Source organism: Rhodnius prolixus, unplaced genomic scaffold (assembly GCF_049639745.1).
Source record: "Rhodnius prolixus isolate KJV_2025 unplaced genomic scaffold, Rpr scaffold_2, whole genome shotgun sequence".
In the NCBI taxonomy this organism is placed as follows: domain Eukaryota; kingdom Metazoa; phylum Arthropoda; class Insecta; order Hemiptera; family Reduviidae; genus Rhodnius; species Rhodnius prolixus.
Window position 1 is genome coordinate 49,321,456 of NW_027411592.1, and position 23,968 is coordinate 49,345,423.

Here is a 23,968-nt window from a genome sequence, read left to right on the forward strand (position 1 = left end):
ATACTAAATGTTACAACTATACAACATCTTTTTCTTTTCATTTATTGTAAAAAACGAAGGAAAAATGAGCTAATACCTACTATTTTGGTCGGAAAATGTGTGATTTGCGGTAATGGCATTGGCCAATCAGCCGATCATTAAATAGCAACTATTTAGTTGCCACTCCTAAATGTTACAACTAAGGAAGACCTCTTTCTTTTTACTAATTGCGGAAAAAGAATTAAAAAAAGGAATTATGAGCTATTTTTGCCGAAAAGAGCAGGTTTTGCGGTAAAAACGACGACTATTTAGGCCAGTACTAAGTGTTACAACTAAAGTACATCTATTTCTTTTCACTCATTGCGAAAAACAACCGAAAAATGAACAATTACCAGCTATTTTAGCCGGAAAAGGTGTGATTTGCGGTAATGGCAACAGCTATCTAGGCCACTACTAAATGTTACAACTAAAGTTGACCTTTTTCTTCTCTATTATTAGCTAGACAAAAGGTGTTTTGCAGTGAGAACAGTCTAGAATTAATTAATCCCAGAATAATCAAAAATAAGCTTTTAGTCAACTAAATAAATTCATAGTCTATCCCTTAAAATTTATAAATTTACCCTAACATATAGCAAAACTCTTCAAAGAATTCAGACTCTGGAACAGTGGAGTTCCAAGTCTAAGAGTTCTATTATTAAGGGAAGAGTTTGCCGACTGCGATAGAAATTTAAGCAAGATCATGAAAAGATGGAAACAGAAAATTAAGGTTTATTTTATTTAAAGTAAGGTTACTTCTTATCTTAATTGGTTAATAAAACTAACGTTGTCATAGAATTGAACTAATACTACAATTTAATCTTTTGATCTTTAGAATGAGGAAGTATTTCCACCAATGTGATTCTTCCATGGGAATCAAGTCTTTGCTGAGATTTGGTTGCAGCTAATTCGCGAGTGAAATAAATTACCAATCTTATCGTTTTTATATCCATCCCTCACGAGTTACCAGTTCTGAAAGCGGTTTAGGACTAAATGATTTCTTAGCCTTGGAGCTTCTAGAATAATTTCTAGGCCTGCACCTTCATATGACACTTTGAAGAGTTTTAAAATTGTTCGTGTTTGTGGGTACAGTGAAAATAGAAACTTTCAGATAGTCCATATGAGATGGAAAATAAGTAATCTCCCAACACCTAATAGATTAGTAAGCACTCAAAATTTAAAAAAAGAAAGAAAGAAAAAGTCGTTCGAGCGACTCATCCATATTTTATTTTGTGGTATAGTTGGCCGAAATTATGTTACAGTTATTTACCATATTTCAAATTGGCAAGAATTTGAAATTCCAAATTCTATCCATACCCAATTCAGCCTTTATAATGGCAAAATAGACAAGGACTATTTTGAAGCCGGCTTTGTGCTGGAAGATGTCCGCCTTGCCTTTCATAATTTCGTACCACATATTGCTACGAATACGCTACATCGGCTTGCTTAAAAATAAATAGTAGAAAAAGAAAAAGAAAGTTATCACGAAGCATTAACGTAATTGAATGTAAATAACTGTTTCATCTTCGTACTCTCATCATGTCTGTTTTAGAGCAAACCGAAAGTAATGTACCTCATTTTGAGCTGGCCATGAAAATTTTAGGAAGGAAAACTTTTTCAATAAGCTAAAAACCTTGAGAGGAGAGTTTGCTTACAACCTTCTTTCCACACCTTTAATGGGGTGTTTTATGCAGCCCTGTATACAGGGTGTTCAGCATAAGACTACGTTAACTTCGGGAGGCGATTCTGGGCATCATTTGCAACAAAATATTCCATATAAACTATGGCTCAATTCGGCTCCGTTTTATAGATATTTTTAATTTTATGTTTTTTCAAGGTGTTACTACTTTTTAGCAAAAAGTTGTCTATATTTCTCAAACTATTAAAGCTACAGCTATTTTAATAAGCTCATTAGAAAGAAGGTTAAATTTCCTTTTAAATAAGCTAATTTGTATTCCAAAATAATAATATTAAGTATTTTACTTTGTGGCCCAAACATAAGGAATAGCAAGTTTCTAATTTTTTCCAAAAACTTTGACTTCTCAAAAACATTTTATATGAAAAAACCGTGCACTATTCAGGAGAAACATCTACATACGATCACCTTAATTAATTAATTTAAGAACTATTTTCAAAAATATAAAATTTGATGCAGAAATCTGTGATTAATTGCAAAAAAGTAGGCCTCAAAACAGCGTCAACATTATGAAAGGAATTCACCTACCATAAGAATATAACTGATCAGAATCATCAAATCCAGTACGATTTTTTGCGAACGTGTAATTTAATAAGCGTTCGGAACACCCTATCAGGAAAACATCTAGAATATTCCCGCCTAGCTTCTCCACTATTCCAATCTACGAAACCGTAGATGTATAACATATCGCGATATTCAATATTCGAATACGTTGGCATAATGATAGCAAAATGACAAATAAATATCTAATGAAAATGTAGACTTTAAAATCTTTTCTGCTTGTTGTATTTATTTGTTTTTATAAGCCGTATTAGGATAAAACATGTCAGTTTTTAACTTGGAGATTAGAGCGATAAGTAAGTTCTCGGTTTATTCATTAGCTCTTCACAACCTGTTAATTCCAAAAGTTTATTGAGTAGTTCAAGAAAATCTGTGATTTGTTCACATTATTTGGCATATTTCTTTAATTAACTAAAGAATAACACACAGTTTAACTATAAACTCGTTAAACGAAAATCCTTTCTTTTGAAATTGGTACCTAACACTCATTTAACATCATATTCATTTTTCTTCTTTTTATTTTATTTTATTATTTTTAATGTAAATTTTATATTTTTGAAAATAGTTCTTAAATTAATTAATTAAGGTGATCGTATGTAGATGTTTCTCCTGAATAGTGCACGGTTTTTTCATATAAAATGTTTTTGAGAAGTCAAAGTTTTTGGAAAAAATTAGAAACTTGCTAATTCCTTATGTTTGGGCCACAAAGTAAAATACTTAATATTATTATTTTGGAATACAAATTAGCTTATTTAAAAGGAAATTTAACCTTCTTTCTAATGAGCTTATTAAAATAGCTGTAGCTTTAATAGTTTGAGAAATATAGACAACTTTTTGCTAAAAAGTAGTAACACCTTGAAAAAACATAAAATTAATAATATCTATAAAACGGAGCCGAATCGAGCCATAGTTTATATGGAATTTTTTGTTGCAAATGATGCCCAGATTCGCCTCCCGAAGTTACCGTAGTCTTATGCTGAACACCCTGTATATTCGCGTCTCCGAGTGCCTTGATAAATATATTAACTTAAGATTTGACTCAAATAAGTTTTTCACTATCCTTTTAGTTCATTTCAGGAAAGAAATTCTTAACTTTTTTTTACTTATACATACAATTTTTGTGCATTTTTTTTTATTTCTTAAAACAATTAAGAGACGAATCTTTCCGGTTCAATCTGTTGCAAGTAAAAATTACTGAAATTCTTTGTTACCAAAAACTATTTAAAATAAATAAAATTTAAAAAATAAAACTGTTTTTATGCAATAAAATTAAGTAATAAATTTAGATTAAGTAATTAATTATAAAAGAAATAGATGAGATTTTTATAGCAGCAGTAAAAGTAAATTTTATTACATCAACTACTAAGAATAGAAAGAAACACTTCATTTGAAGGGTCATTTTAACAATTCTAAGAGAATGGGGTTATTCTGAGATGTGCAATACTGAGTTGGTTACTTTGTGCAGTGCTTCGCCGTAAATGTTAAAACTAAGGTCACTTCTTTCTTCTTTAACAGAGTTATAAACAAATGGAATAGCATTTTATTTTACTTACTATTTGTAAAATGAATACTCTGTCGAAAGTGTCTAGTTTTAATATACCAGTAATAGTTCCGATTCTAAAGCAAAACAACATAAATAGATTTACTTTTTTCAACTATATTCTTTTAAATTCCAGATTTATCCAACAGATCTACAAGCTCTAATAATAATGAATTTTATTAATTACATTTAAAACAGAAACAGATAGCCAGCACCTCGACTAAGGATGAAAAACTTGAAGGCATTAAAAAACAAAAAAACTTCGAAGATTTTATTATTTTCACTTAAATACCTCGCTCACATCGCTATGTATCAGTTTATGTAAATGATTCAATCAACTAATAAAGGAATTGTTTTAAACTGGATGCATAAATCTGCATAAATGTTGGCGGAATGACACCAGCCAAATGAAAACAATGTTTACTTTACACTGATCAGTATTCAGCTGAATTCAGAGTGGTTAGTAAATTTATGCCAGATCAAGTAATAGGAATAGAAAATCTAGGAAAGGCATGATTTTATGCTATAAATACTATAAGTAACATAAATACTTATATTAATACTTCTATTGCCACGATATGATAGACTAACAATTCCTCTTACGCCTGAAATAATTATGGAGGCTAAAATATTTATTCTCTAGCCTTAAAGGGCATAATAACTGCTTAGTATTTTTGCATGGAAAACAAGAAGAAATTACATAATAATCAGTTTCTTCAATCTCGCACGAACAGAAGTGCTTCGCTAAGTTATTGAGAAATTAAAATGATATAAGAAACGGTTCAAAGCGAAGATTTGGCAATCAAAGCCATCTCACAGCGCTGGCTGACTCGACTGCATTTACTCGACGTTTTTTTCCCCAAACACTGAGGCACTTCCGAAGAATAATAAGAGACCAAATTTTCTGGCCTCGAATTAGATCCAGTTTCACCAGGCTTAATAATCCATTTCCTTAAAAAAAAATAAATTAATTATCATTATTATTAAAAACGGCGTCCATATTTAGTGAATTATAATCAATAGAAGTTAACACTGTGTGGGAGTCGTTAATCTTATCCGACCTTTAAAACCTTTTATTTTGGCGATCCTGAATTTAATTAGCTGAAGCAAATTGAATGCTGGAGTTCTAGAGAGAACAGAACGACCAAAACAATATCTAATATTGTCTAGAATCATTAATCTTTCCAAGGTATCGACAACCTTGTAGTCAGTTAACAAATACAGCAGAATAAATTTTTGTTTTTAAATGGTAAATACAGTATGTTTCAAAATACTAAGAAGTATAGAGCTAAAATCAATGGAAAACTAAGTAATTATCATTATCAAATAATTTATTATAAGCTCAATTTAATACTTACCACCATCTGGTATATCGCGTCAACAATATTGTACATTTCGTCTCTGGTAATGAAGCCATCGTTGTCTACATCATATAAACGGAAAGCCCCTATGAACAAAACAAATATTATTCACTACTTTTGAATCTACTTCAGTTTAAGTTTTTTTTTTTTAAATACATTTTTAATTCAAAATTTGCTAACTAGTTCAGCGCTTAAGCATGGATACTGTATATTGTTAAAACAGCCTCAGCCGACTCTAAATACATTTACTTAGATGTAATTAAGAAATTTGCAGCAGCAAAGATGTTGAAAACCAGAATTTTGGAAAAGCGACTTAAATTATTGACTTAGGTATCTTACCGTAAATACTATATATCGAGCCATAGTTTATATGGAATTTTTTGTTGCAAATGATGCCCAGAATCGCCTTCCGAAGTTACCGTAGTCTTATGCTGAACACCCTGTAGAATGGCTACTTTATAGTAGGTTCTTGAAGCCGAAGACATTAGATAAGAACTCTTACAAAAAGAAGTCGTACTCTGCTCCAGTACGGGAGTTACTCTAAAGCTGTAGTTTTTAGTTCCATCCTTTCAAGAGAGATATCTTTAAATATGATTTAGTACTAGAATAAGAAAATTATATTATTCTTGCTCTTTCAGAAAGCTTGTGAGTCGGCCAGTCCCCATTTTCGTACAGATAACGCTTGATCTTAGTGATTTAATAGCGGCAATGAAGTGTGAAGAACCAGTATACGGTTACTAGCTTTTCAGATAAATAAATTTGGAACTTATATTAAGATTTATTCAGAGTTTTCCTTGTTAAATGAAGATATATAGTGATTCAGCAAGGGACGGCCACCAACTGTATGTCTTTGTCAGCTGGGAGAATGCGGTGCTTGTTGTATGTATGATTAGCGAGCAGAGCAGCGGCTGTTCTATTCAGTATGTATAGTACTAAAAGCTTAGGATCTGAAAAGGTCGGGAGCTTGGAAGTGGGTGTTCTTATCAGAAACTGTAACCACAAACTCGTTGCTATTAGTGTGAGAATTCTATATGGTTTCTGCTGCTGTATGATGTAGTATAAAGAGGTACGTGATTATATATCAGATGTTCCACTTGCTACAATATTCTCCTTGAATGAACTTGCTTGATTTAGAGTTTGGACTTTTCTGAGAAACTTCGCATCTTTTATTGTATTTACACCAATGTCTCAAAACTAACCTCCAGCGCCCAGGTGCGGCATAGTAAGCTCATTTAGAACACTGCCTTTTAAATTTCTCTTTTATTAATGTTTTTTTAAAGTTACCTTCTTATACGTCTCATTGTTTTGGGTTATTTAGAAGGACAATCAATCAAGTGCCCAAATTTCTGTACATTTTAAAGTTACACTTGAAATATACATGCAAATATGAATATATAGTTTTCGTGACCGCAAATTGTTAAACTTAGGATGGGAGATTTGCGAGGAATCACTCAAATAAAACAACTTGTCTTTTTGCCAACGTTTCAACAAATATATTGTCCTCTTCAGGGCGTGGCTATGCGGGTTGGTTGAGTTACAGAAACTGTTGAGTTACAGTTACAGTTTCTGTAACTCAACCAACCCGCATAGCCACGCCCTGAAGAGGACAATATATTTGTTGAAACGTTGGCAAAAAGACGAGTTGTTTTATTTGACCGATTCCTCGCAAATCTTCCATCCTAAGTTATACATGCAAATTTGTACCCGATTATGTAAGAGAGAAAACTGTTTTGTTTTAAATTCGGGGAAAACATAAACATTACATTCGATATTTTATTATGTAACTTAGTTAAAAAGGAAACAGCTATAAAATAATAAGTACAAATAGGGAAGGGATTAGCTATGCGGTTAGCTTATACTAGATTCTTGCACGGAGATCCAGGGTTCGAATCCAGTTGCTGACCCTTATATTTTCCCTTTTTCTAGGAGCTTCTTTCAGCTCACTGTCCGGTGATGGACTGTGATGTCTGTAACGAGAGAATACCTGTCCGGAGGCCGGCAGTACACTGTAAAAAGCTCCGGGCGCCAATAACCTCAGATGTTGACGCGTCTTAAATCATTAAAAAAAAATAGTCAAATGTTTCTGATTGCAAATATACTTTGATTAATAGTTCAAAGCCCTTTGTACTAAAAGCAATTTTTTGTTCTCGAATTGAGTGTTTGAATCATTAGACTTGATGTAGTTCCAAGAGTTTTCTTTTTCAAGACCATAATATATCAGCGGTGTGGCCTTAGTCACTTCAGGGTACTTGGCAACAGTTCAAAGTTCAAATGGCCATTAGTTTGTCTTTCAGCTTAGAAGGAGTGTCGGAAAGAGTTCAAGATTACACGGCCGGTGTGGTAAGTTGAAGTTTAGAAGAGAGAGTCGGAAGTAGAGGATGGATTATTGGATTCCAACTGGCTGTATACCCTTCAGTTAGATTCTTCAGGAGCTGCTGGTATGCTGTATGCAGATAATTTTTAGTTTTTCTATTAGGGCCTTTAATTATTCATCTCTTTTGTATTTGATTGCATTGTTCATAATGCCTAATTAGAATTTATATTTTTAATTTTATGTTTTTTCAAGGTGTTACTACTTTTTAGCAAACAGTTGTCTATATTTCTTAAACTATTAAAGCTACAGCTATTTTAATAAGCTCATTAGAAAGAAGGTTAAATTTCCTTTTAAATAAGCTAATTTGTATTCCAAAATAATAATATAAAGTATTTCAAATTGTGGCCCAAACATAAGAAATAGCAAGTTTCTAATTTTTTTCCAAAAACTTTGACTTCATTTTTCTCAAAAACATTTTATATGAAAAAACCGCGCACTATTCAGGGAAAACATCTACATATGATCACCTTTCGAACGGTATACAATACATTGGGGTTATGTTAAAAATTGATGCAGAAATCTGTGATTAATAGCAAAAAAGTAGGCCTGAGAACAGCGTCGGCATTATGAAAAGAATTCTAGGAGAATACCATAAGAATAATAACTGATTAGAATCATCAAATCCAGTACGATTTTTTGCAAACGTGTAATTTAATAATTAATTTATTTAAGAACTATATTCAGAAATATAAAATTTACATTATAAATAATAAAATAAAATAAAAAGAAGAAAAATGAATATGATGTTAGGTACCAATTTCGAAAGAAAGCATATTTCTTTAATTAACTAAAGAATAACACACAGATCTAAACTCGTTAAACGAAAATCCTTTCTTTCGAAAGGTTTCGAAAGGCAGGCTCAACACCCTGTATAGTGCTGCTTAACAAGACAAGAGATAGAGCGAATATCTAACAGTGCAAAGCATTCTTCAGGATCTTCCAATTTCATGTCCCTTTTGTTTTTGGAAAAAAATTTGTTTCCTCCTGTATTCCGATACGAACAAATGCTTGCTTATAAAGGTAGTCAAGGCCTAAAAATGGCCTTAAAAGTGACAAATTGGTTATCTATCCGTTAAGTTTTCAATAGAACTACGCGTTTTGAAGCCCCCTTTTATTTTTAGAAATTGATCTGGGTTTGTGTTGGTTAATGTGCGAGTGATTTCCACTATTAGTACGTCCATCAAAAATTAAAACAGAAAGTTATTTTCCAGTTATTACATTTCGTTCAGGCGCAATTAAGTGACAGCACAATAAAGTTCTAGGTCAAAGTCAAGAAGCCGAAATCGACTTCATTATCAGCGATTTCGTGACTTTCGGCCAAGTTTATCAATTACTCAATTTAATTCATTAAAGATTGAATGAAATAAGAAAATATACGATCATTTCTTTCATTTAGGTTCTGGGCCAGGTATTAAACTACACCCTTAAAACTGCATTTTACTTTCTTGAAAGCCCTTTTTGCGGGCAATCGCGATGATCTGACGAAAAATGATGATGATTATTATATATTTTTTTTTGCTAACTCGGCTTCTTCTCAAAAAATTACTTCATCTAGTTGGTCCAGAAGATTGACGTTTTATTCGGCATTAATGGTATAACCGTTTGCAAAGAAAACAATACTTTCGCATTCAGATAACGCTGGCCATGATCTTTCGCATGATGATTTCGCATTATACGGTGCGCAGCTACCGGCATTCATGCTTTTTGGCCATGTTCCTGCTTTTTTGTTTCCGTCATTTAGTGGTTGACCCACGTCTTCTTCATAGTAATAATGTCGGCTTACAAAATAAGTTGAATCTTTTTAAAACGGGCAAAGAAATTCCGAATTAAGTTTTCCTAATGTGTTTGTTCAATATTAATAAATATTTTAATCTTTCTTCTGATACATGCTTTACTGCAGGCATAATTGAAAAAAAAGATTACGGTACTGATGACATGAATAATTATTAATGTATGAAGTTAAGATTCATGATTTAAAAGAATATACAGAGAAAAAGAGTATGGGAACAAACCCCAAAACCAGGGTACTGGTTTTTAAGAACTGAGTTAAGCCGGTTAAGAAAAATGGTTTTTGGACAAGGAAAGAATAGTTGTTGAAGTAAAAATACCTGGGTATTACCACCACTCTTTAACTATCGTTTGTTCATCGTCGACTACAGACAGTGGACAAAGCAAAAGTAGGGATTTTTTCATTTTAAAAAAAGAGGTTCCCATACTCGACTAAATTGTCTTTAAGCAGCGTCAGTAGAGCTATGGTTTGTTATGGAGCCCAGATTTAAGGAGGAGAGATGTACGACTGAGTCGAAAAGTTGCTACGATTTTTGAATATAGCAAAATGTCGCTGGAGACAAAATGGTCTAATTATATTTTGATTCACTGGAAATATAAATAGATTTCAACATGTTTTCCTCTAGGAACTGATCTAACATTAACGAAAGCACAAATAATACTTGGTGTTTTCACTTTTTTACAGTACATTTTATTTTCTGTATTCTAAATAGTGGAAAAGTTTAATGTATTATACATAAAAATTATATATTTTTATAATGTAACGTAAAAGAATTATACTCGTACATCTCAAACAAATTATTCTGAAACATAACAAGATTTTGACCAAAGTGAAAAACAAGAAATTCAAAATCCTAGAAACAATAGAAAGTTGGAAAATAGCCAAAATAGAAAAACTCCCGAGAAAAACGTTCTGAAGGAAGTTTTCTTCATTATTGCATATGGTTTTGTAATAGAATGCCAAGAAAAGAAATAGAGATAGACTAAAAGGAAGAAGAAGAACTCCTGTTTCCAATCAGTGGTGAAGAACTAACAGATCTAACTTTACCAGGATGAACAAAAAGAACTACGAGCCAAAAGAAGTTTAGGCTACTTTGAAAATAAGAGAAAACAAAAATTAAAACACACTTTTAAAATGTCAGTTTCTTTGTAGTAAAATAAATAAAATTTAAAAAAAATTGCTTTACATTTAAGAAGCCCTGAATCTTAAAAGGAACGACGACTAAGATATTTTCAAGAGGAAAGGAAGAGTAATATTTCAAAAAGGTATCCATAAAAAAATACCCAAAAAGAAGGAAAAAATACTTGTCATAAAGAGTCAAATATACTTGAAAGAGTACCTTAAATGCCCTTTATTTATTTTTTGATTTATACGACTGGCAAAAATAAGCGTAAAAAATTCCAGTAAATAACTAAGATAATGGCCACTATCATTTTGTTTTTTTTATACTAGAGTACAATAACGTAAAAAAAATATGAAATAAACTACGTAAATGAAGATGAATAGACTTACAAAAAGTTGGTTATGAAACAAACATTTTTCTTAAAGTACTCATAGCTCTCATTTAGATTTTATTCAAAACATTAATCCAGGAAAATTTGGTTAAAGGCACTTCTAGAACAGGGGAGTAGATGTACTTGCTTCTAGAAAGCCATCTACTCCGTTCTAGATGGCCCTAAATAGCCAACTTCTCCGTCTTATCACTTACAAAAAAAACAAAAGATTAAATGAGTTGTTAAAATTCCGAGTTAAAATAAAATTATTCCGGAAGATAAAATTACTCCGGAAGTGCCAATATAATTTATGAAATGTTATCAAAAATAACTCTCTAAAAGATTTTTTTCTAAACTTGGCGAAGAATTTAAATATTCTTACCTCGTAATAATTGTATTTAGTAAAAGTAGTTTTAGAGAGATCTGCTTAGAAAGGTTATGATGTTAGGCATTGTTTCAGTATGGTTATACAAACTACACTAGAATGAAACAAACGTTCTTAGTAATTTCGCAGTTCTAGAACCAAGAGAGAGAGAGAGAGTGGGAAAGTGGAAGAAAAATGTAATGCAACTTTTCTCCCCAAGATTTTCATTTAAAGAATGTAAGGATTCCATTTGGCCAATCCCATACATGAGCTGCATATCACCTGGGACATTGGATACGTGGTTAGATTCTCTGTGTGTAGAAGATTAAATTTTCGTGCTGGTTACAGAAGGCAGTGTATTCTGAATTGTGGGTGTATTTTTCTTTACGGCCCCAAATAGTCTTGTGTAAAGTATACATGTATGTCCCTATAGGCTAGCATACTTAATAGGCTATCTTTTGGTCTCGCCTACAAAACACTCTAAGGAGAAATATGCCTACAATCTGATAAGTACACACTTACTGATATTCTTTTTTTCTTTACTTTCTCTGAAAGACAGTTATGAAACATAGTGAAAATGTAGATTATTTGCGTCACTTTAAAGACAAGACTTATTTAGGTTACTAAATTATTATTTAATAAGAAAATTGCATAGTCGGAATTTGTAAAAATTGAATTGATGAGTTGGTGCTATTAATAAATGAAGCTAATAAAAAATTATTGGATTTATAAGGATTACTGAGTGGCCATAAAGTCTCCCAAAAGTTTGGTGCACATTTTTTTACGGATTATTATTCTAGATTGGCCCGTAATCGGACGTTGGTCTGAATTGGCGACAGCTGCCTAAACAACAAAGTTTTAGGTTACGTAAAAAATGTGACTCTTATGCCTTTCATGAAACAGCCATTCCTCTCAAGTTAGTGATCTCAATCTTATGAAATTTTCGGTAGTCTTTCAACAAGATCTCAGGCAAACGTCAAGTTGGTTTTCCAAGTTTTTAAACGAAGTTTTTGGTTTAAATAGCTTTTTAACTTTCTTATTCGTACCGTTAACAAGTAAGTATTATACCTACTTAAAAACTATACAACTTTATTTTTTTAACTTAAAAGATTTACAATAATTTTACGTCTAGCGATTATCGGGCAGGCCATACTGCACACCAGTAAAGGTAAAATTTCAACAGAGAGTTGTAGAATGTATTACATCGACAGCACGTCTATCAGTCTGATAAAAGTATACTTAGAATTTCGATACGCTTAGGGTGATACATAGGTTTTCGTGGTAGTGATAACAGTGTTATCCCTAATGATGCTGGCGAATGACACTTTCCCTAAAGATCTTTCTTGAAATTGGTCCTAGTAAGGAGCTTTCCTGATAATGCTTCCCAAAGATCAGAATAAATAAGTTGATTGAGGTGACTGTCTGTAAGAATATTTTTATCAACAAATTGACAGGCGATTAGTACAAAATAATTGAAAATGTAAATAATACAATTTTTTTTTGTGCAATATCTTTATAATTAGTGTGTCTATTAAAAGAAGAAAACTTAGTGTAACTATGAAAGCTGTTTAAACTAAACACTTTTTCTAAAACAAGTAAAATCCAACGAAAAGACAAGGAAATACAAATTTCGAAGAACCCCTTTATATTTATGTTTCAAATTCTTTCAAACAGAAACACCCCCCTAAGAATTTCATGAAGATGTGTTGAAAAACGTAGAAGTAGTAGCATTTTGTGACCATTTTTTGACTTAATTTTTTCGGAGGAGAGAAGCCCTAGAGATAGTTTCAAACAGATGGCGGAATGCTTGACAATTTATTTACGTTCTAGAATAACCAATAAAACTTTGAAACTTAGCGATCTCTCCTCTTTTAATTCTTAATTCTCCATTAAGATTTATTGAATTTCAACATGAACGTTAAAAAACAGTTGTCCAAATTTTAAGTAATTTTGCTTGTCAACAACAAAATGAATTAAAGTCTGATGTTCGCTAACCATGTAATAATATTGTTGCCAAGTATTCCAGTAAACCTAGTTTAGATTGTCTCTATTCTAGAAGGATGTGGAAGTCATGATTTAACCATGCAAGTTGCAAGCTAGACCAAGTTAATAATAAGTCTTTATAATCGGTTATTAAGTAGAAGTGATCACGGAAAGTTACTAACTTAGTATTATTTGATCACTCAAACTCTTACTTCAGTTACATGGTTCGTTTTTATTTATATTTTCCTTACAGTTTTATCATTTCAAGGACTTTTTGATCAATATATTGGGTCCTAATTAGAGAGAGATTAATTGCACTACCATCAAACGAATTAGTTCATGAACTATCTGTACGAGTGTTAAAGATCCGAAAGAAAAGTAGAGGAAATCCCAGGTCCTAACCAAAATGAGTTCTATTATGGCTTCTACTTTAAGGAAGCTCTGAAAACAGTCTCTAAAAACTCTCTTTAACATCTTACAATACACAATTATTACCTCGGCCTTCAACCTCTCAGAGGCGGTTACTTTTCCAAACTGTAATGTGTCTTTGACTTTTCGCTCTGTCAAGGCCATCAGAGGTGGATAACTTATGAAAAAGATTCCAATATATGAAGCTGAAAGGAACGGAGCTGACTGTAATGAATTCCAGGAACTGAGAAATCTTCGTAAACGTGCAGGCAGACCGCTTAGCCAGGCAGCGTTTCGTTAAAAAAATGCCACAAGACTCGGGCAGTTCTTACAAAAATGGCAGTATCCAAAAAAAAAAATTGTTATCCTACAAACGATGATTCTGGCAAGAAAAAGAAAAAAAACTCGATGGCTAAAAAAAGAATGCAAAGTAATGTAAGAAGTTTTTTGGTAGGTAAATAGCAAGTAAACTAAAGGGAACTCCAAAAAAAAATAAAAATTACATCAATAAAGACGCTCTTTTGATTAACGGATTTAGTCGAAAATTCTTTAAACAAAAACAATAATAGGATGAAAAAATAATTACCATTTCAGTCGAGTAAAATTTATTTTGCCGAGCTTTCGACCTAGGGACTAGGTCATCTTCAGGGCTGTGGAACATACATATTTACAGATTGTTAACAATGGTCTTGTCTGTTCATGGACTGAGTATGATCGGACTGTGTGTAATATGTGTTAGGTTGTGTGGAAGTCAGTGTTGCCAATTGTCAAGTATTTTGTAGTAAATTTGCATATATGTTGTTTAAATTGTTTGTGTCTGTTTTGAAATTTAAACTGTTTTTTGTCTTAGTTATGTACATATATCATTTCTTGCACTTTCCTTTTTTGTGTGTTGGTTTCTCATTTAAGTATCTTTGTGTTTGGGAAATCGAAAGTGTGATGATTTTCTGTGCTGTGTAAGGAAAGTACTGTGGTGTTCTTTTTTAGTTTTGTGTCATAAGAGTGTTGGTACAGTCTTTATTTTAAATACTGTGATGTTTCGCCTATATATTTTTTGTGACAGTCTTTGCATTCAATTTCGTATATCAGATTTGATTGTTTGTCCTTTTCAGTCTGGTCTTTTAGCTTCGAAAAAAATTGTCTTTTTGAGTTGTTCGTGTTTTTTGTAGTAATTATTGCGTTTGTCTTGTTCTGTAGTAATGTTTTTAATTTGTTTGTGAGTGGTTGTACATATGGTAGTGAGGCATATTTTTTGGGTTTGGTGTCGTTGTGTGTTTGTAAGTTTGTTGTTCTTGATGAGTTGGTTGGATTGGTTTTTTCGTAGTATGATTTGATGGCGTGGTTAATGTGTTTTTGAGGGGGTAGTTGTTGAGTTGAAGAATTGTTTTTGACCTTTCCATGAACAGACAAGACAGAAGGCACACCAACCCTGAAATGTAAAAATATTACTTTCTAAACTAGGTAAATAATTTTTGTAAATTTTGTTATATTATACATATTCATTTCAATAGAAACATTGTTAACAATCTGCTCAGAAATTATGTGCTAAAAATAAATACTGATATATTTTTGTTCGAGTAATCTCAAAATAAGTGTTAGAAAATTTAATTCAATCGCTAACTTCTTCTTAGAAGGAGTTTGAGATAGTAATGGTTACATACATATTTTTGGAAATTCAATAATCATGAGCAGAAATTTAGGTAGTGATTAGAACAGTAAAAAAATTGCAAAAATTGAAAAGCATTTAAAACTGTTTTTGTATCATTTTGTATTGCACTTTATGTATTATATGTGAATAGAGCTTTCCATATAACTTCAGAATTCATAACTGCCCCAAATAATGGCCTATTAAATCAAGTTAAAAGAAAATGTGGGTTGATCCTTCATTACTTTTCAATGATAAGATAGTAAGTAGTGCTACCATTATTTTCATACTGATATTTTTCTCAACCAAAGTATTTTATTGTTTCCTATTATTAATAAACAATAGTTTTGGAAGAATGAGTTGTGTTTAGTTTTATATGGGGAAACGGGTAGATAAGAATGCCTGCATTGTCTGAGATACGGCCATCATTTCTTTATTGCACACTCCGTAGGTGGTAAACACTGAGTCTGGGATCTCTCTGCCTCTTCATCGAGAAAACTTTCTATCTTTTCACAACAAAAACTTAGCACTTCCTTTGTTTGCTTCTGGATACAGAATTCTCCAACTTATTTTTTGCGTACACCAATAAGAAAAGCCTTTCCTCAGAACTTGCTTCTGTCTTTTTACTTAAAAAAAAAGTTAAAATTTCATTTGTTTTTTTAATCCAGTTTAACAATAGAAAAGTATCAGCCAGTAACCATAAAGTTAAAAAAAGTGATATATACTCTCAAACGTTACTTACTTACTCTAATTTTTACAACCAAATTAATGACATGCATGTTTGTATAAGATGAATATAACTTAAATATTGATATAAAGATATTTTTAAGTAAAATACAAAAGTAACGAAGTTCAAAGATACAATTACAGGTAAACCGATTCAAGTTTGAAATTCTAGCAATAATTTTGAATGTTACTTGATATAACATTGGTGGCGCACCTCTCTGAAAGAGCACTTTATAGAACAAATCGTGACCGATTTAGTACAAACAATTGTGGACTATAATTCTTTAAAATAATTGAAGATAATCTGCCCAAAAAGGGGTATAAATGGCTGACGGATAACTTCGTACTAAATATCGTTAACAGTAAATTTTATCTAACGCAGAGAACCTATTCCTTAAATTCTCACAGGCTTACAAATGCTCTATAAAAATGGTTTAATGGTTTTCAGAATTACGAGCGCTTTTGTTACTTATTGTCGCCATTCAAGGATAACTAATTTTGAAAAGGATAGAGTGTAACGTTTGTGGGGACGGGTTATTGTTAAGCCTTTCTCATATTTAACTGGATCAGTGTGCTCTGCGTCTGGATAGATAGAATGGAAATAGTCACTCACTCCTTCGCCAACTTCTGTGACGCCACGATACGCAATTATAGCAGACCAATAGGGTTCTCCCCCTCCTCCATAAACCGATCTCGTTCGGGCACCCACCTTTAAACCTAAGGCCAAAAGCAATTTGAACGGCCCCGTATCGAGCCAGGGTTGGTGGTTAGAGAGCTTTGCTACAGTATTATAGCTGTTTAAAGCGTAAGGCTTGAAGCGCCAGCTGCCGTTGGGTGAAGGGTTCCGCCCTATTCCGCTATTCTCCGTTCTTTCAAAGATCCGTACCTCTTTTTCTCTTTTTCCACAATCAGTACATACTATTAATCTCATTGTATAATCTTTGTATTATTTTGCCTTTATGTTGTTTCAACTATATTTTTTATCATTTATTACTACAAAACTTGCATGATTCTTATTCAGTTGTTTTTGTCGCCTTAATAAAGAACAACTGATGCTTTCGAGGGCAGTGTGCTTCACTAAAGTTCAGAAACTGTCTTATCAACTGAAGAACCATACTCTCAATTCAATCGTTTCTTTATTTGAGATCAATATCACTGCTTTGATTTTTTTGCTTTATAGACTTATTTGTAATAAAGTGAAACAAAGAGTCACTGCAAGAGAACTAACAAAAAAGAGTTTCCATGCCAGTCAAAGTTTATGCAAACAAGAACAATAATCCAATTGTTTAAAGGACCTCTTCAGAACAAAATTATGAAATAAAGATTAGAACGCGCCGCTTTGTGCGTGCTCCCCTAATTTTCTTACAATCAATAATTTAAAACGTGTTTTTGTAATAGTATTTAAAAAAGTAATAATATTAATGGGAAACTCGATTTAATTAGATTATATCTCAGATAATTCGCATACATATATTTACTAGAAAGCTCGCTCGGCTAAGAAAGATACAGCTTCAAATTCATTAATAAAGTTTAATATGTATTATCCTTTGTGTAATGGATGACATTGTTAGTCTTTCCCTAATAGTTAACGTCTACACCATAATCTTATTAACAACTATCCAAGATTTTCTATATAAATTAACATCAAACTGTTCATTAATTATAATTAAAAGAAGTTGAACAAAAGATGTAGGTGTACGCTGGTATCTCTTATCATCTTTCTTCTCTGTAACAGGTAAGTTTACTTAAAATCTTCTAAACAAGAAAACTGCTTTTAAGATACACTATCATATCTCAGACTTAATTTATTGATAATGTAATTTTTTTATCTTAAAAACCATCATTTTGATGTATAATTGAAGTAACCAAAAAGAAGATGACAAAGCTATCGGCAAGATGGGTGCCGCGATTGCTCACGCTTGACCAAAAACGAAATCGTGTGAAGTGTTGCAAGGACGGTTTGCAGCTGTTCCAGAAGAATCCGCAGGACTTTAAGCGTCGTTTCGTCACTGTGGATGAAACATGGATACATCACTACACTCCTGAGACCAAAGAACAATCAAAAACAATGGGTTACCAAGGGGGAATCTGCGCCAAAAAAGGCGAAGACCGTTCCTTCGGCCGGAAAGATTATGGCGACTGTCTTTTGGGATTCGCAAGGAATAATCCTCATTGACTATCTGGAAAAGGGTAAAACTATTACAGGTGCATATTATTCATCGTTATTGGACCGTTTGAAAACCGAACTGCAAGAAAAACGCCCACGATTGGCCCACAAAAAAGTCCTTTTCCATCACGACAACGCACCAGCTCACACCTCAGCAGTTGTGGTCGCAAAATTAATGGAAATAGGGTTCCAACTCGTTTCACATCCCCCCTATTCTCCAGACTTGGCTCCCTCGGACTACTATTTGTTCCCCAATATGAAGAAATGGCTGGCGGGAAAAAGATTTTATTCAAACGAGGAGGTGATTGCAGAAACGAATGGCTATTTTTCAGACTTGGACAAATTCTATTATTCGGAAGGGATCAACAAACTAGAGCAGCGTTGGAAGAAGTGTATAAGCCTAAAAGGAGACTATGTTGAAAAATAAAAAAGGTTTACCCCAAAAAATTAAGTAGTTTTTATTCTTGCACGGACTTTTCAAACGACCCTCGTAAGTGGAAGAACTAAGCCGGGCACCATTCTAATTGCCAGCTTTATTAATGAGAAATATCTAATTTCAGAAAAAAAATAAAAAAAAAATTAAGGGTTTTCTCTTAAAATGGTAATGTTATTGCCAATTTTATGGGCAGAGCATTAAGCTAACCAAAGCCTTTGAAGGTCTATACAGCATCTGAAACATAATGCACATCTAATCCACTTATACTCTGAATAAAGGCAAAAAAAAATAGGAGCATTACCATTTATTTACATATTACTTCCATTTTTAATATTTAGGCAGCACAAAAGTGGGGTTACTCTAAAGAAGACCCTCATTCTTTTGACAACATCATTACCGGGGATGAAAGTTGGTTCTTTCAGTACGACCCCGAGAAAAAACGTCAGAGCTACGAATCGCCTCGAAAGCTCGCATGTCCAAGTCGAGAATGAAAGCAATGTTGATTGTCTTCTTTGACAAGAACGGTGTTGTCCACTCGGAATTTGTGCCCGAAGGACAGACAGTCAATGGTGCCTTCTACGTGGAAGTGTTAAAAAGATTGAAGCGACGGGTCAACCAAGTGAGACCAGAAATTTGCGCCAATTGTAAGCTCCACCACGACAATGCGCCATCTCACACCTGCTTCGTGGTTACCGAGCACTTGACAAAAAAAAATGGCATCGTAACAATTCCACAGCCTCCCTACAGCCCCGACCTTGCCCCAGCAGACTTTTTCCTCTTCCCCAAAGTGAAAAACCGCCCTCAAAGGGCGCCACCACAGGACCATGGATGATGATGAAAAGGGTTTGCACGCATGCTCTAAAGGATGTTTCGGTTGGTGACTTACAGGGAGCGTGGAAACGTCGCCTGCAGAAGTGTGTTCATGCTCAAGGAGCATATTTTGAAGACTACTAAATTTTTGTAGCGATATCTCTAATAAATTATTTTTTGTGGACTTAATCTCATTACTTAAAATACACACCCTGTATTAATGGTAACCTCTATTCTCTTGGATGTATTCTTGCTGTGATATTTTTTAGCAACGTCTTTTTTTCTGGTTAGAGATGCATTCCAGTACTTAAATTGCTGCTCCGTCACATCTAGAATAAATGGTTCCAGATTGTATCTGAATTTTCTGCATCTTCTTATAACCAAACATAATATTTTTTGCTGATTAATTGAAAGCCGTACATTCCTCAAACTCTTGGAAGGATTTCTTGACTGCTGTTATCCTTCTAATAAATAAATAAATCAAAAAAATTCGCAAAAGCTAAATGCTGGTAGATCCTAAACAATGTGCAAAGAAATTTTTCAAAACCTGCCCTAAACCAAGTTGAAGTATAGAAAGAAGACAAGGCATCAGGACAATGGAACTGATAAAAAAATCATGTGGTGACTAGTTCTTGCACAGTAACTGCGCTTTCAGTGTATTTTTACTAATTCCATCAATTTCTTACACAATTGCACAAAATATATATCGATTTTCTACAGGATACCCTAAAGCTCTCATACATTTGATCAATGAGGTACAATTAAAACTTTTAATGCAACCAAATTTAGAAATTTCATGTTATTGTGGATGCCATTATATTCATATGGGTATAATTTTAATTGGTGACAGATGCATTCTCGAAAGTAATAATTAGAGAGAAAACAATGAAATGCCATCATCATCTCAAAAAAAAAACCTGCTGAATAAAGCTCCAATGATTTATTTACCAACTGCTAAAATCCTAATAAAACAAATTTCAATTTAAAAAGTACCTAACCAAATAATTTTGTTACAATTTTATTACAATTGGGACAAATTTTTGTTCAATTAAATAGAATAATGGCCGAGCACAATAAACTACTAGAGAACAAGAGCCGTCTACTCAACTAAATTTAGGCTAACAATGTTTTTATTAACAAGTTTGGCTACTGGCCATTTTTATTTCCCACTGTGCAGTACATCAGTTTACTGGACAACAACACCAGAATGGTTATACTCGTATGTCGTCCCTAATTGGTCAGACCAGCTTCCTGAAACTTCTCATCATGTTTGTGCCGTAGTTTCAATTTCTTTCTTTCTTTTTTCCGGTTAATCACTTACAAACAATTTTTTCTAGTTAAAAATATCCACTTCCTCACCAATTAGAGCTACTTTTTTTTTCAGTGTAATTACACGGTATTTTGTTTTTGTCACATTGGAAAAGTCTTTATTATTAGTAATCATTATTGCTTTAAAAGGCTTCAAAACTTTCAACAATTCAAAGACTAGAAGTACAATTCCGTATTATAAATCTTCGTAGCAATTCATGCCAATTTTAGATTTATTTGTCTTCTTTTTTTTTACAGGGTTTTGGGTTACCCTCTCATAGAAAGTCTTTTTCTCCACGTTTAAGCCTTTCTTTATCAAAAAGCCAACTGATGGGTAGCTTCCCTTGACTCTTCAAATGAATTCCTCCCCTCATAACCCCTTATAGATTAAACTTGAAAATTTATTTTGAAATACCAGGACATTAAGTAAAAAAGTGCTTATTATAAATCTCTTTATTTAGAACATATCTAGCAAGCAGTGCCCGGAGAAAATTCTGAACTTTTACCTTTAAAATTATTCTAGGATTATCTTCTTCTCAATTAAAAACCAACTGTAAAGATTTGAAAACATTTAGAACAATATTTGATATTTTAATGTTTGGAAGGCAAACTAGCTACAGTTTTTTTCAGACTGAGCTATGTAGCTGCAATTAGGTTCTGCGCTACCGAGATTAAAGGGCGAGGAATTATTAATTCTAAGGTCGTAATTTTCTCGGATAGTCAGGCTGCTCTACGGGCAATTAGTTCCTACCAGGTCTGAGCCTCAAGGCTGGTTTGGGACTGTCTGGGTGCCCTGAAAGAAATTAGTGACCAGAATAAGGTCTTTCTAGTATGGGTACCTGGTCATTCAGGACACAAGTGGAACGAAGTGGCAGACTTATTGGCCCGGGAAGGCTCTGCAGGACACTTCGTTGGGGTTTCGAAATGTGTTAAGTCTGCGGCCATTAACTTATGGGTGCAGAGTAGGTCTCAGAAGTGGTGGCTTGCCACCACTAGGCTGAGACAGGCGAAGGAGTTCATTAGAGGCTATTCGCCGAGGCTGACCGCAGAATTAATCCGTCAAGGCTGTGGGGCTATAAGGATAATTGTAGGCCTATTAACTGGGCCACTGCAGGCTCAGAAAACACATGCATCGCATGGGCCTGGCAGATGATAGCCTTTGTAGGTTCTGTCAGGAAGAAGAAGAAACGGCGCTGCACGTGTTGTGTCAATAAGTCTGCCACTTCGTTCCACTTGTGTCCTGAATGACCAGGTACCCATACTAGAAAGACCTTATTCTGGTCACTAATTTCTTTCAGGGCACCCAGACAGTCCCAAACCAGCCTTGAGGCTCAGTGTGCGTGCAGTGTTGTGTCAGTGTGAGGGGCTTGTCTGGGCTAAGGATGTTACTTCTCGGGGAGGAAAAACCAAGGCCTGTGAGCTTTACCCAGGAGTCACTCTCCAGAATTAAGAGTCTGATTAGACGGACGGGTCTGGAGGGGGAGCTCTAAAGTGAGGGGAGCCACAATAGATCCATAGGGGTCGCGGTGGCGTAGGCCTTGAGGCCGCCCTAATTTAATCTAATCTAATCTAATGTTTGGAAGAAGTACATTTATAAACGACTAACGATTAAATTGGAATGCTATTTCTTCATTTGCTTCGTATCAGAAACAGAATACCTTTATCAACCGTAAAATTTTTAGTTTTTCTTTTTGTTGTTTTAATGTTTTAAAAAAACTTCATTATTTAAATTGTGGTGAGAATAAGTCATGCAAATTAAATAAATAAAAATAAATCTAGCAAAAGCTTAAAATAAGCAAAATATTTATATTTAGAAGAACGAAATCAGAAATGAAAATTCTTTATCTCCAAAAACATTAGCCACCTGAGTTTTTCTCTTCAGGAGAAAAGTTGGAATGGAAATGTACAGATAATGAAAATTGGAACGTGGATTAGGTTTTTTATTATTATTATTTTTAAATTGGATAACTTTTCCTTATTTTTCATTTACTAGATAGCCAATTTTTTTCCTCACCAATTTATGTGGTAAAAAGTATGAACTCGTTTAAAAAAGAGCGTACTCACTAAAATACAAACAAACGTACAAAAACTTTTTTTTTACCCCAAACTACATTTTATTATGCGCCATTTCTCTCTAAGCACCAATTCGATCACAGACGATTAACTCTGAATGTGTGGAAAGATGCCTTGGCCTAGAGTTGATCAGTTTAAAAGGCTCTCTCACCCATTTAAGTGTTGCAATTAATATTTTATTTTAATAAAAACGAGATAACTTGTTTAAAATTGTTGACTGATTTGGTTAGGAGAAATACTAAATAATATGTTCCTAATGTGATCCTCTATGTTGACCGAATTTCGATAATCTTTGATTATCTTCTTCATGGTGAACATAGAGAAAACAAATTACGTTTGCTTATTACTGTAAGGCAGGGCATGCCAAAACACATTAGGTTATTAAATCGATCCTTATTATTATTTTAAAAATATGAATAACAATTCCAGGATGTTTGTCCTGCCACTGTTTATCGTAAAAGCAGAGCATTGGTTTACTCTTCTTGAATTTCAACTTCTGTTTATTTAATTGCTAAGCTTCGTTATTTAAAAAAATATAGAACTAACTAATCCTCTCTTTTGTTATTTCAAATGATTTGATGCGCACGATTAGTAATCAAGTCAATTTTATTTTCTGTAAAGATTAATTCATTTTATTATTACAGTGACTCCCATTAATATTGGGACAGTACATACAGAAGTTCAAAATTGACGAAAATTAAAAGTGGCACCCATTTATTCAAATTTTTATAAATTCATTTCATTTTATAATTACTATTAATTAAATAAAAACTATTTAAATAAGTACATAAAAATATATATAATAATAAGTGCAAATTCTACCTCTCATAAATATTGGGACACTATTATAATTTATAGTTTGTCCAAGGTTTTGCCCGAATATTTATACAATTTGTAAATATATACCTTAAGCATATATTCAATATGAAATTAATAATTAAATTAGTTTATATAAATCAAGCCAGGTGTAACATGTCGCGCAAAAATACAAATACAACGATTGAACAAAGAAAAATTGTAATTTCTTTGCACAAAGACAATAAAAAGTGTTAGAGAGACAGAAAAACTGATCGGACCTAAAACATCTACTGTGTAGAACATCATTCAGTGTTACCAAAAAGAAAAAAGAATTGTTTCAACCCCACAAAAAGGCCGTCCTCAACTGCTCTCTGAGAGAGAGCAGCGTTATATATTAAAAGAATTAAAAAAGATCACCGAC

The 23,968-nt window shown here is 33.1% G+C and overlaps 1 protein-coding gene across 7 annotated transcripts in view; it reads right to left on the reverse strand.

The window, feature by feature from the left end:
• LOC141449860 (frequenin-2) overlaps positions 1–23,968 on the reverse strand; it is a 242,879-nt gene that overhangs the window by 14,974 nt on the left and 203,937 nt on the right. For all 7 annotated transcript variants that reach the window (XM_074119740.1, XM_074119739.1, XM_074119738.1 and 4 more), the window contains one exon: positions 5,171–5,259. In XM_074119740.1, the coding sequence (XP_073975841.1) occupies positions 5,171–5,259 (89 nt within the window). The remainder of the gene's footprint in view (positions 1–5,170; positions 5,260–23,968) is intronic.